The sequence below is a fragment of the Rutidosis leptorrhynchoides genome, chromosome 8, assembly GCF_046630445.1.
Source record: "Rutidosis leptorrhynchoides isolate AG116_Rl617_1_P2 chromosome 8, CSIRO_AGI_Rlap_v1, whole genome shotgun sequence".
NCBI lineage: Eukaryota > Viridiplantae > Streptophyta > Magnoliopsida > Asterales > Asteraceae > Rutidosis > Rutidosis leptorrhynchoides.
Window position 1 is genome coordinate 347,283,450 of NC_092340.1, and position 20,402 is coordinate 347,303,851.

General features: G+C 33.0%; 2 protein-coding genes across 2 annotated transcripts; both read left to right on the plus strand.

The window, feature by feature from the left end:
• Positions 1–3,679: 3,679 nt before the first annotated feature.
• Positions 3,680–8,223, plus strand: LOC139862554 (uncharacterized). Its single transcript, XM_071851169.1, has 10 exons — positions 3,680–3,781; positions 4,134–4,330; positions 4,426–4,534; positions 4,963–5,293; positions 6,216–6,285; positions 6,375–6,442; positions 6,546–6,661; positions 6,942–7,048; positions 7,147–7,286; positions 7,863–8,223. The coding sequence occupies exons 1-10, from the start codon at positions 3,701–3,703 to the stop codon at positions 8,111–8,113; spliced, it is 1,470 nt and encodes a 489-aa protein (XP_071707270.1). The 5' UTR covers positions 3,680–3,700; the 3' UTR covers positions 8,114–8,223.
• A 9,669-nt stretch (positions 8,224–17,892) lies between these two features.
• Positions 17,893–20,055, plus strand: LOC139862872 (endochitinase EP3-like). Its single transcript, XM_071851503.1, has 2 exons — positions 17,893–18,327; positions 19,512–20,055. Exons 1-2 carry the CDS (start codon positions 17,928–17,930, stop codon positions 19,919–19,921), a joined length of 810 nt encoding a protein of 269 aa, XP_071707604.1. The 5' UTR covers positions 17,893–17,927; the 3' UTR covers positions 19,922–20,055.
• The last annotated feature ends 347 nt before the right edge of the window (positions 20,056–20,402 follow it).

Sequence of the window (20,402 nt, forward strand, 5' to 3'; positions counted from 1 at the left end):
CCCTAAGGATCCAAATTTTTAAACCCTAATCACGAGTTTCAACTTTGTTTCTGTTGTCAGAATTTCATTTCGTGTAGTGTGCGTGTCATCCAATAAATATTGTGTAGTGTTTCCAATGTGTTTCATAAAGCGTGTGTTTTCAATTCGTGTGGTGTGTGTGTTAAAAAAAAAAAAAAAAAAAAAAAAAAAAAAAAAAAAGAATAGTGTGTGGATTGATTTGATATGTTTGATTCTTGTAAGTTTAGTATTGCTTGAGGACAAGCAAGGTTTAAGTGTGGGGATTTGATATTGCTCAAATCATACATATTCTTAGTCGTAATATCGGTCCTAAATGTTATGATTTTATGTGTATTTGAGTAATTTTTGGTTTGTAATTGGTTAAAATGTCCAAAGCGTCGAATGAAATGTTATTATGGATTTTCAATGATATAAAGATCAAAATGAAGATACAATAAAGAATTCTAATGAGCAACAAACGACCACAACATCAAGCTACGCATTTTAGATTCGGCTAAATCGATTATTATCTCAAAGAGGCCAAAAATATTATAGTATCATTTGGCCAGCAATCAAAAGAATATCAATCAATCACTAAATATTATAATATCAAAAGAAGTTCAAGTGTAATATTATAATATCAATCATAATGGAGTTAGAAGTTAATTTTAATATTAGGATTGAAGACTACTCCATATTATTATTCTTGGTGAACCGACAAATGCATATGGAGTTACTTTAGGCAAGATGTAATTTAAATAATTGAAAGTGGCATGCAAGATCATCACATTTGAGCTGCACAATACAATTAAATATTTGTATTCATCCACCTTCTCCTACTTTCGGTTGTTATTGCGAGATCAACTTAAATTATTTAATCAACCTTTTGCTGCTTTTGGGAATAAAAAGAGAAGAGTCAGAGATAGAAGAAGGGAGGAGAGAGGAGTTAGTACACAGTTCAAAACATCCATACAACATACAAACTAAAAGATATCACAACTCATTTTTTAGCTACTATCGTTGTTTACTTCAAGTAATCCGTATAATTTAGTTCCATATTAATTTTCAAAGTTCAAGATTAAGATAGTTTCAAATATTAAGGGTGTATTGTTCGTGATTAAGGGTATTATTGTACGCGTGAAAGGGTGTTGTTATTGTAATTTTTCTACCGTTTGAAGTTAATGAAAGTGAAGAATTTTTAGTAAGTATATTCCGTTAAAATTATCGTTATCAATTTTTATCGTTATTATTATGTTTGTATATTTTTATTTTTATGTTTTCCTTAGTATAATGAGTAGCTAATTTCCCTAGTGTTTGCTTAGATGTAGAGCCCCTAGTGAAATGGATTGTTATCATTTGTAAAATAAAAATGTAACTTAAGTGTTTTTAATATTGAGCCTAATTAAATGAACCATTATTATGTAATTGGATATTTAACCCCTGTCACTTAATTTATGAGATAAAAATAACGAAAGTTATTTTTATTTATATAAATTAAGCTTCAACATTAAAAGTGATTTAGACGAGTTTTATGAATAATTTACTAACACTAAATTAGAAATAAAGTTCGGTGGTTTGGGTAATATCACTAGTCACATAAAAGTGAAATTGTAAAAAGGGAAACCGTTATGATTTGGGTTTTGGCGAAGGTCAAAACTGGGTTGGGTCTCAATTTAAACACTTAGGGACTAGTAACTAACTAAATAAAATCCGGTGAAAATTAGATTTAATTCAGTTAGTCAAAACTTTATATTTTTTCGAAAGGAAAATATAAGTTTATTACTAAACATTTTTATACGAGCTTAAACTTAAAACAATCCATGGATCTAGGGGTGACACATTTAAGTAAACACTCCTATTTTTATATATTGTAAAATCATTATTATCATTATTATTTACGTATTATTATTATTCACTAAAAATATCACTCCGTATAATTAAACATATCACTCCGTATAATTAACATATCATAAAATTTAGGGTTTCATACTTTTTAGGTTAAAATTTAGGGTTTCATACTTTTTAGGTTAAAATTTGGGGTTTCATACTTTTTAGGTTAAAATTTGGGGTTTCATATATTTTAGGTTAAAAATTAGGGTTTCATATAATTTAGGTCAAAATTAGGGTTTTGAATAGAATATTATTATAATTAGGTTATTAATTTATATTAGGTTATAATTAGGTTATAATTAGGTTAGAATGTTTTAATCTTATAATTAGTATTAATATAATTTAAAATTAGTAATTAGCTAATTATTATAATTCCTATTAGTTTATATTAATTTTAATTAAAACATGTCATTTAGTTAATTTAAATAAATTTATATTATAATTGCTCAAAACAAAATTCTAATCATATAGTTTTATTAAAAGTTATTGTTTTAATTAATTATCATTTAGTAATAAAATTGTTGAATCATAATTAGTATAATTTCATGTAGTTCCTTTTTAAGTTAAATCTTGTAATCTTGTAATTTTATTTATGAAGTAAATTAGTTAAGTTATTTTCCATTATTGTTATATTATAAATTCCTAATCCAAAACCCCCTTTAAATTAGTTTAACATCAAAGACTATTAAAAACCATTAAACACTCCATCTCCCTGTGGAACGAATCGGATTTACCAATAAACTAAACTACACGGATAGGACCAGTTGCCTATATATGTGTGAAATCAACCCGAATTCATTAAAACACCATATATACAAGAAATCAATTCGTGTAACAAAATAACTCAAAACCGTTCAAAATAAAGGTTACGTTTCAACGCATCAGTTGGACTTGAGTAGAGAACTTTGTCAACGATAACAATCTTCATCAACATTGCAAATAAGATTTTTTTTGACCATATTCTTTTTTTTCGAGGTTTGAAACCTAGTCAAGCTAGATGGCTCATCTCACGTCGATAGATGAAAAAAAAAGAATTATGACAACCACGACCAAAAAATATTAGACTTAAACAAAAGATTGAGTGGATCTCGTTAGCAATGATAGCGGAAGATCATAAAACAAGATGAGGGGGTTTTTTTTTTTTTTTTCGTAAGTAAATTTTAAAAAAGAGTAGAAAGTCACGACAGTGATATGTGATGCGGTAGAACGAACAGAAAGAAATATGGTTTACATATTTGTGAAGGTGGTCGGCGAAAACATAAAATAATAAAAACTAAGAATAGAAAAAATATATTTATGGTTTTGACATGAAGCGGTGGTCGGCAATTGAGGCGGCCGCCGATACAAATTAAAAGTTAAAGAAAAAGAAAAGTGTTGCAAATTAGATGATAGGGTGTTGCACCAAACGTGAGAATGTAAGATATATTAGATTTGACGGTCGGTATTGAGACGACCGACTAGGTTATCAAACACGCTCTGATATCATGTTAGACAATGAAACTCGTGAATATTATTGATTACATTAACGAATATTTATATAGTAGCTAACCCTAGAAAGAACTTGAGCTTAACATATCATCTAAGAATAACGTAATAACGTCGAGATCTAAGCATACGGAGTAGTGAGTACTATGATTTTTTAGAACATCAATATCGTGTTTCATTAACCCACCAGATCCCCAATGGGCCAGCCTAGATACAACTGATCTGCTAAAGCCCAATCAGGCCCATTAACTAAACCTCGCATCTTAGTCATACAACGCAAAAGAAAACATTCAAGGTTTCACTCATTTTCTCTTCTTCATCTTCTTCAATGGAACTCGAATCCAAATACGAAGTTTCGCGCGTGGCAAAATTTATTCATAGCAATAACTTCAAAAGAATCGGTTTACAGGTATGCTCTCCTATTTTCAATTTTTTAAAAATTAACTCAATACCCTAGAAATTGATTATAAATAACTTATTTGTATGTAATTAATGTATTTTATCAGTTTGTATGAAAGCGAATTCAGTTTTTTTTAACTTAATTTTATTATTGAAGACGCTGAATCCTTGTGGATTATGTATTTATTTAAATAAAATGTTTATTTAGCTTTGTATGAAAGTAAATTTAGTGATGTATTGAACTTATTTATTTAAATGTACTGTTTTTTTAGGTTTGTATGAATGTGAAAATAGTGATTATTTAAAATTAATTATTTGTTTAATGATAGTGTCTCATTGAGGATTCATTATGTTATGTATAGTTCCCTGATGAGCTACTAAAGGAATCAACAGGAGTTGTGCGCGCGTTACGTAACGAGCTTAATGAAAACAATGTGAAGGATATTGGGTTGTATGTAATGGCTGATACTACATATGGTAGTTGTTGTGTTGATGAAGTTGGTGCATCACATATAAATGCCGATTGCGTTATTCATTATGGTCATACTTGTCTCAGCCCGTGAGTCCGTTATATTCATAAATATATGGTTATTGGAATAAATGTTTTTTGGATCTCTTTTCATGTTTAAATCGGGTTTTTTTTCTTTGTTTTAGGACGTCAAAGCTTCCTGCTTTCTTCGTTTTTGGAAAAGCACCGATTGATGTGTCTAACTGTGCCAACCATTTGTGTAACTATGCATTATCTAGTACGAAGCCGGTCATGGTGAGTTGAGTTTTTTCACATTTTTTACATTTGACTTTTCTGTAAGAACTGATATGCTAATTCTCATATTTAATTTTTCATCTATTGCTTAAATGAAATTTGAACATTAGCATATGGTATAGTTCAATTTTGATGTAATTATTGAGGGTCAAGTAAGTTAAAAACATAAAAGGATGGTATGACATATCAAGTTTTTGATTTTTCGAGAGATTCTTATGCTTTGAGGTCTTGTTACATGAAGCTTATGAAAGTAATATAAAAAAATAGTCTATTAAAAAAGTGATTTTGTAATGACTCAAATCTATATAATGCTTATTTAGTAGGACTGAATAGTTCATAGATTGTGGTGAAAAGTAAATTATTTTCCGATGCATCTTTTTTAACCTCTTCATATATTTTTGATCCATTTTTGTTTGTGACTTGTGAAGGTTTTATATGGGTTGGAATATGCACATGCGTTACAAGATATTATAGAAGCATCAACACTTGAAACAAAAAATTTGTGTGGTGATACATCAAGAATTGAACTATATTACGCAGACGTTATGAGCCAATCTATGATTCCAACTGAAAGTTCTGGTAGCAGCTGTATTGCCAATGGATATTGTGGTGATGATGTAAGCAGAACATATAGGATTGGGGGATTGGTTTGGAAACTAGAAGTGGGCCGCAATATGGAAGACTATTCATTGTTTTGGATTGGTCCCGATAATTCTGCTTTTGCCAATGCTGTACTCACTTTCAATGGTTGTGACATAGGTACTGTCTGCATAACTGTTTTTTAAGAATGTATAATATGAACTTGTCTGATGGTTAAGCTATAATGCATGTGTAACACTTATGTTTTCATGATTTTTATTAGATTAATGCGTTCATATATATTGGTATAGCATGATAATGATTGCTTTACAGTTCTCTTGCTGACTACTTTATCTATAATATTCATTGTTACTTTTCTTATCTGTTTGTTATTTACTGTAATAGTAGATATATTATCCACTAGAGAAGAATCGGTGGCTACAAGAGGTGGGAAAATGGCTGGGTTGGGTAATCGGTCATAATGGGTAAATTATTGGTTCAGGTTTCCGAGAGGTCTTGGGTTCGAGCCCGGGCGTGGGCAACTTTTTTCTCTGGGTGGAGAAATGACTTGTCTTTATTTTCGGATAGGGGAAGGATTGTCTACATCTCACCTCACCCATACACCACTTATGTGGTATTGGGTTTTGTTGTTGTTGTTGTATTGGTTCAGGTTGAAATGGGTTGGGTCGGGTGAGCCAATACACGAACTCCAAACTTTTTGTCTTTATCCCTGAAATAAATAATATATAATATATTGATACAGCTATAGATGAATGGTCTAATTCTATTACTGTCAAACAGTTTATGAGGTTTAATGCTGTTTGAGTGCACTTTGGGTAACTTTTGAATCATCTGACATGTATCCCTCTAAAAACAAGTACAACCCAATATAACCCCTCTACCCATACACGGGTTGAAATTGCCACTTGTATCGGTAGTTATTCTTTTCATATTTGCATGACAGCTCAATTTAGTTTCCTTAAGCTCTCTGTTTGTTCTGAATTCTGATGTTATTTTTGGTGTACATTCTTTTCTTTTTCTTCTTACTAATTTGTTATATATTGTTAATGTTATTTACATTTTTATGGTGTAATTGTCTCAGTCAGATATGATGCAACAGAAAATCAATTATTAACAGACACTTCTCAACAACGAAGAATCCTCAAGCGTAGGTACTTTGCTTATCTGTATCCTTTTTCTTGTTGGGTCTGATTAGTTATTAGTTTCTTGAACAGTTATTTTTTTGGTAAATTATATGCAGATATTATCTAGTTGAGAAAGCAAAGGATGCTGGTATTGTTGGGATATTGGTTGGCACACTTGGTGTTGGTACGGTTCTATATTAGTATACACTGTTACATTATTATCCAATGCTTTTTTAATATCTAATACATGAAGATTTTTAGTTATTTATATTGGATTCTATATGCAGCTGGGTATCTTAGTATGATCCATCAAATAAAAGAGATGATTACAAAGTCAGGGAAAAAGGCTTACACACTTGTCATGGGCCGACCCAATCCTTCAAAACTTGCCAATTTTCCCGAGGTAAAGTTGACTATCTTTTTGGAATTATCTTTGTTACAGGTGTTTACCTCAAAAGTTGCAACCTTTCTGGAATGACCCGTATACCCGGACCCAAACCCGGCCCAAAAGTGCCGGGTTTCGAGTTTCTCTATCGGATACGGGTCTTTTTGCCATCCCTAAGTGTCACAACTCACGAGTGTATACATAACACATGTTATTAAATTAAATAATCTGTATTAAGATAATAGTTTTTTTTAGATGATGTTTACAGGTTTCATGACTCTTATACCTAATTTTGCAGTGTGATGTCTTTATTTATATTTCGTGCGCGCAAACTGCACTTTTGGATAGCAAAGAGTTCTTGGCTCCTGTTATTACTCCTTTTGAGGCTACTCTTGCATTTAACAGGTTTTTATTTTATTTTATTATTTTATTTTTTCAACTTGTTTAACATTTTTTATCTCGCTTCAAGTATTTGTAAAATCATGCAATCACATTTTGTGCAGGGGAAGCGAGTGGACTGGAAAATATGTGATGGAATTTCAAGACCTCGTTGTTTCAACCCCTTCAAATGTAGAAAATCAACGAGAAGAAGCAAGATTTTCGTTTCTTCAAGGTGGATACATCGAAGATCCTGATTCGCAAGGTATTTTCATGTTATTTGCTTCTTTTATTACTTCTTGAAGTAACAATATGTAGAAAGATCAATCAATCAATAGCTATTAATCCTCAGTTATAATCTATTCTTCTAGATAAAATGAATAAAGAGGTTTTATGGGTTAAAATAACACTTTGGATGACTTTCGGTCCTTTTGAGATCTGTACAGTATATATCTGTAAATGCACAATGTACATCTATAATGATAATGATGATCTTTTAATTAATTTAAGAGATTTTAGCTGGACGATGTGGGATGAATCAATCAGTTGACCCACCCACTCTGACGGGTTGATTTATTCCATCATGTCTTCTATCATAGTTAGAGGTGGCAAATTTGACGAGTCAACCAATTAACAATTTTCTTTTGGACATGTTTTTCTTTTCCCATCTGACCTCTCAAATAAATTTCATAACTAATTGAAAATTCATCGATTTAGGCCAGATACCGATGTGTCCATTTATGGATTTGCAGGCACCATATTCATGTTTTCATTGAATTTATTTTGCATCTTACGTGACAATCATTAAGTTTAAACGAATCTAATTTGTGGGTTGAACCAGATATTAACCCGGAAGATGAAGATGGAGCTTTTGCTTTAGTGAACTTGACACCGAAGTCACTGCAGGAACATGGTAAGGACCAAAAAACCATGGTCAAAGGGTCAGTTAAATCAGGGGTGGAGTATTTCGCATCTCGATCTTTTCAAGGTCTTGATATTAATAGTAATAGTAATGCACCTGAGCCATTCATAATTGGAAGAAGTGGTAAGGCTTCGGGTTACAACCATGAAACAAGTGAGCACCAGATATAAGTAAGCCGCCGTATTTGAATTTTGATTAGCATTAGCACATTGATTTAAATCAACCAAAAAAACCCGTTTGTTGTAATTCAGTTATGTCATTTTAATCAGTTGTCATTTATGGAGCCTTTTTATGTTACTGTTGTGAACTGGTTATCAGCTCGAAAAGGATGGCTGTAGCTAAAAATGAGCATCAGCTATAACAGAAAAAAAAAATGACTACTAATAATATTTAGGTTTAAAAAGAGATCTTGAAGCATTTATTTAACAGAGTAAGAAATTGATCAATAATCAAAGGAGAGATTACAAGTTTTGTCAGGCGAATCCGTAATCACCTCACCTAATATTTCATAATAGAAACTGATGTTTCCGGTTGAAGGAATAATGTGCAAGGTACAACATATAACTATATGGTCAAATTCATTTGAGCCTTCGGGGTCACACACATATACACCGAGACGTTAAATAAATATATATATGATGTATATATATTACTCAAGTAACAAAATAGTAAATCGAAATTAATTCATTTACTATTCATATGAATAGTAAATGAAACGAAATTAATTAATTTACTATTCACATGAAAGTGACATGATAGAAATTATTAATTATAAGTTTCATAAACTACCCTGAAGTATTTGAGAAATACGACTTTATGATATTACGTAAATCAAATTCAATATCCTAAATTGGATTCTTTCAAAAAGTAAAATATTCACGGATTGATATAAGGTTCACGGGTGTTTCTAAAGTGTAATATATATTCCTTTCTTTTGCCTTCATAAGAAGATACGAGAGAATTAAAAAGAGAGTAAGTAAGAATATCATTTTGAGTTCATAATATTAATCAAAGGTTGATTAATTATTACTTGGGTTTGAACTAGCATCCATTGACGTTGTTTGAAGTGTAGTGTGGACTATCCTAAGAGACGGTTATATTTTTGATCGTAAGTTTCTCTCCGTCTCATCAATTTCTCCAAGAAAGGTATATCGTTAACTCCTCTTTTATTTTATATTCATGACAATTATTATGGTGTAACTGGATCACTGGGAAAGATTAATTGTGTGCATGTTTCATTAAATAAGTGAAAATTTAATCTTGTATAAATTTTGTTCATAAAATAATTAAAGATTATTATTTTAACTATCCGCTGCGTTAATCTGATTTGATAAAAGTACACACGATTTTTCAACAGTGGTATCAGAGCCGCTTTTACACCATCTTAATTGTCGTGTGATTTTCTTTAAATTTAGCTTTGTGGTGAATTGGTAAAAGTCGAAACCTTTTTGGTTTTTAAAGTCAACACGGTTGATTTAGACTTAACCTCATGACGCACAAATATGATTGAAAGAATATCACTATTTTAAATTGTAGATTTAATTGTTATGGCTTGAATATTTATTATAATTGTTGATTGTTATATTCCATGGTTGTACACATGCATTGTAACTATGGACAAGCCATATGTAGGTTTTAATAATGTAGTTATTAGAATTGTGATTGCACGCATAGCCATATTGCCCCGACCTATGTATGTTTGTTGTGATTGTCGATTACGGCAATATTATGTCATGTTGATTATTTGTATTATTAGAAAGGCCATTTTGAAGCCAAAGTTGTATTATATTTATTTTTCTTTTTCATAGTATTGTATTTAAGTTTATTTCAATTTGTAAAAGTATTAGTTTAGTTGTAATTTCAAATTTAAATAAATGTAACAAGATGAAGATTGAAGATACAATACAACATGCTTTTGGCTTAGAAGATGGCGAACAGGTCAAATTGACAACGATGGCGTTTTGTTAAGTTTTCACTTAATTCTTGAATTAAGTGGGAGCTACGATATTACCCTTAGTTTGACCTCTTGATCCCATGTCGGCTCATGGGATCAAGCATAGGATTTTTGGGCTAGGCTATGTGTGTGTGATGCATGGTTGTGTTTTATTTTTGCATTTATATATAATTGTTGATTAGAATATATATGCTAAATGTTTTTGATGAAAACATCAAATAAAACCGGTAACGAGTTTCAAGATTAAAATTGATGATTTTAAAAAGTTAAACTCTAACGAGTTTAAAGTTAAATGTTTTTTTTTTTGAAACTCAAATAATATATATGGGCGACATCTTTTAAAATTGTTTTAAAACGATACACAATGTGTATTTGTAACTTTTATATATAAAATAAAATAACAAACTAGACGCATAAACACGATCGACATATATAAAATTGGTTAAAATGATTTTTAACAAATAGTGTAGCGAATCTTGTGTGCATGCATTATTCGTTAACACAAACTTTTTCAAAATACCCGTCAAATTTAAGTCATGCCATCCAATGAGCTTGCAAACACTCCTCGTTATTTTTTGATTACGGTGAGACCTAATCGAATTATAGCCACGAGGTGGATTTTCAGTTACGAGTGAGACTAGGCTGAATTTCCACTGTTTTCAAATTGGACGACTTAATCGTATTCACTGTAAGACCTGAGTTCGAGGCAAGGATGGGACAAACATGCTAGTAGATAATAGTGGTTTGTTGAACTACACATATTTCTGAGTCCCATAAAGATCTAAGAGTTGCACTTGTAATGCAATTGGTAACCGCTACCTACCAATAGACTCTATAACTACTAGCTGATCAACAGATGTAGTTATGGAACCTCTATGTGGATCTTAGGCTTTCGTAAATTAATTGTTTTTAAAATATATAAAACTTGGGTAGTTAATTTATTAAAGTTTTATATCGAAAATACTAAATTGAATCTTGTTCTTATGTAGATGTCAAACAATCAAAACGTAAACCAAAACAATCTCCGTTCTTTGTTGGAGAAGGAGAAACTCAATGGTTCAAACTTCCTAGACTGGCAGCGCAACTTGAGAATCGTTCTCAAATATGAAGGGAAGTTGAACAAAATTGAAGAACCCTTACCCGATGCTCCTCCTGAGACAGCTACTGCTGCTCAACAAACTGCTTATCGGAAGTTGTTCGATGAGCAAGAGAAGATAGCTTTAATCATGCTTGCTAGTATGACTCCTGACCTCCAAAAGGAAATGGAAGATCGTACAGCATATGATATGATGACTGAGCTGAAAAATATGTTTCAGAAACAAGCTAGTCAAGAGTTGTATGAAACTTATAAGCTTCTTCAAACATGCAAAATGGAGGAAGGTCAGTCAGTGAGCTCTCATGTCTTGAAAATGAAAAGCTACATTGACCGATTGGAAAAACTTGGAACTACCTTGCCGCCTAACTTGGCTGTGAACACGGTTTTGAATTCACTACCAAAATCGTATGACCAATTTGTGATGAATTACAATATGCAAGGTTGGGAGAAATCTCTGGCAGAGGTGCATTCGATGCTTAAAACTGCTGAACAGAATATTCCATCTAAGGTTTCCAATCCAGGTATCCTAATGATTAGGGATGGTAAGGTGAAGAAGAATAAGCCGAAAACTTTGGAAAAAGAAAAAGGCAAGTCAATTGCTAAGAAGAAAATTCCACCACCCCCCAAGAAAGAAAACCCAGCTAAAGACGCCGACTGTTTCCACTGTGGAAAGGTTGGCCACTGGAGGAGGAACTGTCCTTCATACCTATCTGAGTTGAGAAAAGGCAAAGCTGGCCAGACCAGCAAGTCAGGTATATTTCATATACAGTTATATACTTTTTCTAGTGATTCCTGGATTTTTGATACTGGTTGTGGTACTCACATCTGTAACAATATGCAGGGAATGAGAAGAAGTAAGAGACTGAAGAAAGACACACTAGACTTAAGAGTGGGCAATGGGGCTCGAGCTGCTGTTGAAGCTATTGGAACCTATGAGCTTACTCTACCTAGTGGTCTTATTGTTTTGTTGGAGCAATGTCATTATGCTCCAAGTATTACGAGCAATGTAATTTCAGTTTCTCTTTTGAAAAATGTTGGTTTTGAACTTACATTTACGCACTTTGGTATTTCAGTTTCTAAGAATAATGTATTTTATTTTAATGCTATTCCACGTGATGGTATTTTTGAAATTGATATGCATGGTGTGATTTCAAATAATAATTCTGTATATACCTGTACTGCCAAACGATTCAAGCAAGACTTGAACAAGACCTATCTATGGCATTGTCGTCTTGGTCATATAAATAAACAACGCATTTCAAAACTCCAATCGGATGGGCTTTTGGAATCAACTGACTCTGAGTCATTTGATGTATGCAAGTCATGTTTATGTGGAAAGATGACAAAGGCTCCTTTCTCCGGTTTAGGTGAGAGAGCTGAAGATCTTTTAGGACTAATACATACTGATGTGTGTGGCCCTTTTAGAACTATGTCTAGAAATGGTGAATCATACTTCGTTACATTTACTGATGATTATAGTAGATATGGTTATGTTTACTTGCTGAAACATAAACATGAAGTTTTTGATACATTCAAAATCTTCCAAAATGAGGTAGAGAATCAACTTGGAAAGACCATTAAAGCCCTTCGCTCTGATCGGGGAGGGGAATATATGAGTCAAGAGTTTTTGGACCACCTGAAGAATCGTGGGATTGTCTCACAGTTCACTCCACCTTACACACCACAACACAATGGTGTGTCTGAACGGAGGAATCGAACTTTACTTGATATGGTTCGATCTATGATGAGTCTAACTACTCTACCAATGTCTTTTTGGGGTTATGCATTAGAGTCTGCTGCACGCATACTCAATATGGTTCCAACCAAGAAGGTAGAAAAGACACCATTTGAGTTATGGCATGGAAAGAGTCCTAAGCTGTCTTATTTGAAAGTCTGGGGTTGTGAAGCGTATGTGAAACGTGACACTTCAAACAAGTTAGAACCCAGAGGTATCAAATGTCACTTTGTGGGATACCCAAAAGAAACAATGGGTTACTACTTTTACTACCGAGCTGAAAACAAAGTGTTTACTGCTCGTTTTGCTGAATTCTTTGAAAGAGATCTTCTCTTACAAGAAGTCAGTGGGAGTAAAATAGATCTTGAAGAAATTCAAGAATCACAAAGTAACATACCTTCTGAAGGCACTAGCCAACCGCGCGTTGAAACTGAACACATTGTTGATGAGCCAGAACGTGTTGCACCTGTAATTCGTAGATCTAGTAGAACTCCTCATCGACCGGAGAAGTTGAATCTTCTGATTAATTCAGATGAACCTCATCTAGGGGATTATGATGAACCCTCTAGCTACCGTGAGGCCATATCAGATCCAGAATCTGACAAATGGCGAGATGCTATGAATGCAGAGATGCAGTCCATGAAAGATAATCAAGTATGGGACTTGATTGATCTTCCACCCAACTGTAAACCAGTGGGGTGTAAATGGGTCTTTAAGAAGAAGACAGACATGGACGGTAATGTAAACACTTTTAAGGCTCGATTGGTGGCAAAAGGTTATACTCAAACTCAAGGAATTGATTATGAGGAAACTTATTCACCAGTTGCAAGCATTAAATCAATTAGGATACTTATTGCCATAGCTGCTTTTCATGATTATGAAATATGGCAAATGGATGTCAAAACCGCTTTCCTAAATGGCGACCTAAGCGAGGACGTATATATGGTTCAGCCGGAAGGGTTTGTGAATCCTAAGTATCCTACTAAAGTATGCAAGCTTCTAAAATCCATTTATGGGTTAAAGCAAGCATCCAGGAGCTGGAATCTTAAGTTTGATCAGAAAATCAAAGAATATGGTTTTTCTCAAAACCAAGATGAGCCCTGTGTTTACATTAGAGCTAGTGGGAGCAAAGTTGTCTTCTTGATCTTGTATGTTGATGACATACTACTTATTGGAAATGACATTCCAACTTTGCAAGATGTCAAATCTTGGCTTGGAAAATGTTTTACCATGAAAGATCTTGGAGAAGCTAAGTATATTCTTGGAATCAGGATCTATAGAAATAGATATAAAAGGCTTATTGGTTTGAGTCAAAGTACATACATTGACAAAATCTTACGAAGATTTAACATGCAAAACTCCAAGCGCGGAGCATTGCCCATGCAAAAAGGCATAACCTTGAGCAAGTCTCAAAGTCCTATCTCACCTGATGAGATAAGACGAATGAAATGTGTTCCGTATGCTTCGGCTATAGGATCCATTATGTATGCCATGTTATGTACTAGACCTGATGTCTCGTTAGCCTTAAGTTTGACGAGTCGTTATCAACAGAATCCAGGTGAAGAACATTGGATTGCTGTTAAGAGCATTCTTAAGTATCTGCGAAGGACTAAAGATATGTTTTTGGTTTACGGTGGTTTGGAAGAAGAGTTGAGTATTAGATGTTATACAGATGCTAGTTTCCAAACTGATCAAGATGATTCTCGATCCCAGTCAGGGTATGTCTTTGTCATGAATGGCGGGGCAGTTGATTGGAGAAGCTCAAAGCAGAGCACAGTTGCACAGTCTACAACAGAAGCAGAATACATTGCTGCATCAGAAGCTGCTCAAGAAGCTGTCTGGATTAGGAAGTTTATTGCTGAACTTGGAGTAGTTCCCAGCATTGAATCCCCTATGGAAATGTATTGTGATAATTCAAGTGCTATTATACTAGCGAAAGAATCACGTGTACGTAAAGGTAGCAGACACATTCTTCGAAAATTTGACTACATTCAAGAAGTCGTTGAGAGGAATGATATTAGTATTCTTAAGGTTCATACAGATGATAATGTGGCTGACCCGTTCACGAAGCCCATGACACACAACAAGCATGATGATCATGCTAGTAGTATTGGACTTCGTTATGCTGCTGATCTTTTTAATTGGTAATTTAATATTTGGATATTTTTGGAACATTAAGCAGTTTTATCTTAATGAATTGATATATAGTTGGTATGATCAGTTTCATTTATATCACTGTGTTCTATATTAGCATGTTTAATCCATGAATAATTGTTGATTATTCAAAATCTCCATAATCGATCATGTTATGGGAATAACATGAATTAAGATTAATGTGAAATTTTGGTTATATTCATTGATGATGAATAGTTACCTTGTTGAGACTAAAATTCATATGTATTCATTGATGATGAATACTGGAATGACCCAACCATGAGATGTCACTATATGGATCGTAGTCAGTAGTGAATCTTTTAGTGATTATGTCTTTGTGTCCTTAGACTTGAGATGCACGCCCGTCTTGATGAGTGTAGCATTGTACTTTGATATGGTTAAACGCTGTCCTGAATAAGGCTGTTATAAAGGCCATCATTGGGTATAATGTAAAGCTCGTGATAGACACGTGTATGCAATATAGGATTTGTTCCTCTAAAATGTTTGGAGTTAGATACTTTTTGAGCTCCTCGATGAATGAATAAGATATTTGTGTGGCCGCACCCAGATGTAATTAAGATGATACTTAATTAATTTGGTGATCTAATTCAGTTCTAAGATCGAGAAATAAAATCGTTAAACAAATGAGAATGACCGATGATCCATATCTCAAGTTTAACTAAAGTATCTGAAACAAAAGGACGAATGACATTTAACACTTACCATAAACAGTTTCGAGAAACTACCCTCACATGAATTTGGGGACAATGACGTGTTGCTAGACGATTACCATTGTTTGTATAGTTACTTGGTGTTGTGCCATGCACAAGTGGGAGTTCTGAAGGAATAATGTGCAAGGTACAACATATAACTATATGGCCAAATTCATTTGAGCCTTCGGGGTCACACACATATACACCGAGACGTCAAATAAATATATATATGATGTATATATATTACTCAAGTAACAAAATAGTAAATCGAAATTAATTCATTTACTATTCATATGAATAGTAAATGAAACGAAATTAATTAATTTACTATTCACATGAAAGTGACATGATAGAAATTATTAATTATAAGTTTCATAAACTACCCCTGAAGTATTTGAGAAATACGACTTTATGATATTACGTAAATCAAATTCAATATCCTAAATTGGATTCTTTCAAAAAGTAAAATATTCACGGATTGATATAAGGTTCACGGGTGTTTCTAAAGTGTAATATATATTCCTTTCTTTTGCCTTCATAAGAAGATACGAGAGAATTAAAAAGAGAGTAAGTAAGAATATCATTTTGAGTTCATAATATTAATCAAAGGTTGATTAATTATTACTTGGGTTTGAACTAGCATCCATTGACGTTGTTTGAAGTGTAGTGTGGACTATCCTAAGAGACGGTCATATTTTTGATCGTAAGTTTCTCTCCGTCTCATCAATTTCTCCAAGAAAGGTATATCGTTAACTCCTCTTTTATTTTATATTCATGACAATTATTATGGTGTAACTGGATCACTGGGAAAGATTAATTGTGTGCATGTTTCATTAAATAAGTGAAAATTTAATCTTGTATAAATTTTGTTCATAAAATAATTAAAGATTATTATTTTAACTATCCGCTGCGTTAATCTGATTTGATAAAAGTACACACGATTTTTCAACACCGGTAACGTTCTAAACCCTTTTTGGTTAATGGTTGGTTCACGATTTGGGCCGAAAGCAAGCTAAATCTTAGGGGTTTGAGTTGAAGAAAACACAAATGCCGTTTTAACGAAATGGTAATAGGCAGTTGGGAATGCTCTTTTATGATTAAATTTAATCAATATTCTTTGTATATATCACCAATACGCTTTACGAAATAAAATTTTATTACGAGAAGATCTAAAACTGAGTAATAGCATAAGAGTTTTTCCTAACTTGTGACATTTCAATATCAAACGAGTTTGATAAAGTCAATTAGTCAACTTTAATTACCTCGTCAAAGTCAACAATATTTTAATTATTGCTATTATAATCTCCTTTTCAAAATATATCCACTTATTCATACTTCACGCTGTTCGTACACTGTATATCCATTCCAGCCCTACAATCCCGCTATTTTTTCTAAAAACACGTAATGATTTTAACTAATCAATAAATATATCAACAAATACATAATACAATAGGAAAAGCTAAATCTAGCCAAACATGTGGCAAAACTACCTACTCAAATCAACGGTAAACTAGGCAGAACACAAATAACCAGGAAAGTAAAAACATGTAACACAAGATAAAACTTTGATATTTTACTGTTATGTAATCATCAAAAATTAGTTATTTTAAGACCACCGTTAACTCTGACTGTGATGTGCTGTTAGATGATGCTCTTTTTGGAGAAGTTAAAATAGTGGTGAAGTTAAATATGAGTGAGTGAAAAGGTATCGAGTGATGAGTTAAAATATGTTTAGAAGTTGAGTGACAAATAAATAATAATTTAAAATAGATATTTATGTGTCAACTTATGATTGGGTGTAAGAAAATCTCATGCATATCTTTTTTCCATCAGATAGTTGATTGACGCTCATTTTCAATCACCGGTAACGCCTCATTAAAGATGTCAGAAGCGTCAGATCTTGACACCTCACATGTCACATCAATTTTTGAGCGTTAGTTTTTGGACACGCCCTTTTAAAAGTGGTCTAATAATTTACTAAATAAATTTATGTATTATTGTTTTGTTTGTGTCTCTAACATTTGTTTCATGTTTTTGGCGTGATATTGACCTTATTCATTGTCCAAAATGTCAAAACAAAAATCATAGATGAAAGATCTAAAAATGAACACGTCGTCAATCACTAGAAAACAGAAGTCAACAAATTTGACAAAGTCAACTTCATTGCAAAGTCAAACAGCACAAGGAGTACAACTTTCCCATGTCCACTATCTCATTATCTCATATCTCTACACTGTTTGCACGCACATTATAAATCACCAAAGCCACCACAACAATTTATATAAACACATCCCACTAAAAAACCATAACCAAAAAAAAAAAAAAAAACACAATGAAAACATTATCATCAATCTTGATCATAACTTCACTACTTTTCACCACAATTTTGACCGCAACTGCACAAAACTGCGGTTGTAGTCCGGACTTATGTTGCAGCCGGTACGGTTATTGTGGTAGCGACGAGGCGTATTGTGGTACTGGGTGCCAACAAGGGCCGTGTTTCGCTCCACCTCCTACAAATGACGTGTCAGTTGATAGTATAGTAACGGACACATTTTTTAATGGAATAATCGACCAATCGGATGCTAATTGTCAAGGGAGAGGGTTTTATACTCGAGCTACTTTTCTTGAGGCCATTGGAAACTATCCTCAGTTCGGTAGAGTTGGTTCTGAAGATGATTCGAGACGTGAGATTGCAGCTTTCTTTGCACATGTCACACATGAAACTGGACGTAAGATCACTAATCTTCTCATTGTATTATTTTTGTCACAATTTTATGCATTATTTGGGTGAAATAGTAACTGAAACACATACAATGTATATTATGCAAGGTAACTAACTTTTGTTCTGGTTGCCTAACATGGAGCCTATATAAAACTGGTACTAGACTCAATTAAGTTTGTTTGACAAAAACGCCTCTACATTTAAAACTTTGCTACATCAAAAGTTGTCAAATGACGAAAATTGCAATTAAAATTACTCGAATGGATCAAATTAAGCACGCTTTAAGCATTTGACAACTCTAGATGTAGCAAAAGTATAAACTATTAAGCCTCCATTTATGTATATACATGTATATTTTAATCATCACGAGATAACCAATGGTTGTGGTTTTGATATACTCACAAGAGGTCTCACGTTCAAACTTCACCAACGGGCATATTCGGTTTAATAATTCAACCATAGAATGTAGTTTCGATTACTTGTGTCTGTTTCGTAAAACAGTTATAAAAGCAGCGTAAAAAATTTGCTGTCTAACTACATTCTATGGTTCGTGCGGGTACCTCATATTGAAAAATCGAAACAAAAAGGTTTTCAAGAACAATTGTTGGAATCCACCGATGGCGCTTAACGAAATACAAACGAAGAGCTACGAATGGATTGCGAAAAGATGTAAATTGTTATCGATTGATTGGAACACATGGCTAGTCAACCCAAAGCCTCTTATTTGTTAATTTATCTTTGTAAATTGTTGCGATAGGGTGGATAGGAGTTATTCGACGGATACCACTCTTAGTATCCGATTATAACTCTTGTTGATGTATATAGGTGCGAGGTGTATTGTACTCTTGCGTTATTATGTTAATAAAATTGTTTTCTGCCTTTCAAAAAAAAAAAAACTACATTCTATGGTTCTAAATTAGCGAATTATTAATAAACATTATTGCTAGTTAATCTATATACACTAAATTTAATGTTAACAACATATCTTGGGCTGCCAGGATAAGGGTACAATCACGTGTTAACCTGTTTAGGGCGCGTATATTTGAGTAAAAATATTGGCCTATCCCGAGTAGTCTAAACGGGAAACTTTTTTTGTGTAAACAAGTGTTTCACAATTTGGATTTGTTTGCAAATTTATAAATAACTTCTAATCAACAAACTAACTCTTAAAAATTTTCAATGCTTGAGCAGATTTTTGCTATATCGAAGAAATCAACGGTCCTTCAAAGGACTATTGCGACGAAAATAACACTCAATATCCATGTAACCCTGACAAGGGTTACTACGGGAGAGGTCCGATCCAACTATCATGGAATTACAACTACGGTCCAGCTGGTCAAAGTATCGGGTTCGACGGATTAAACAATCCTGAAATTGTGGCAACAGACCCAAACATTTCCTTTAGGACCGCGTTGTGGTTTTGGATGAACAATGTCCACTCGATAATAGTTTCTGGCCAAGGATTCGGAGCCACTATTCGAGCCATTAATGGAATGGAATGCGATGGCGGTAATTCGGCTACTGTAAGTGCTCGGGTAGGGTACTATACTCAATATTGCGATCAACTTGGTGTTGCACCCGGTGATAACCTTCGGTGTTAGACTTTTAAATATTTAGTTTGATTGATTGATATCTAGAAAGCAATTATTTTGCAACTAATTTGATACATATCATATGTATTCTTTTCAATGTATCATTTGTATTATGTATGTGTTACACCAATTATTTTGCCTGAAATAATTTTAATGAAATTTAAAATTTAAAATTTAATATAATAATATAATATATAATAATAATAATAATTACTATACGTGATTAAACTTATTTTATTCTACAATTGAATGGGCACTGCCAAATTGTCAAATCGAATATATACGATTATGGTTAAAAAAAAAAAAAAAATTTATGGAAATCATTATGATTGTTATAATTCAGTAGGCTTATAACTACCTTTAGTGGTTCTTGACTGTAGAAGGTATATAGAGATAGAGATACTGTAAAACGGAGAAAACAAAGGTTAAACAAAAGGTATGAGTAATTGGTTTTTATTTATAGAAAAATGTACAATGAGAGTTTGGTGGC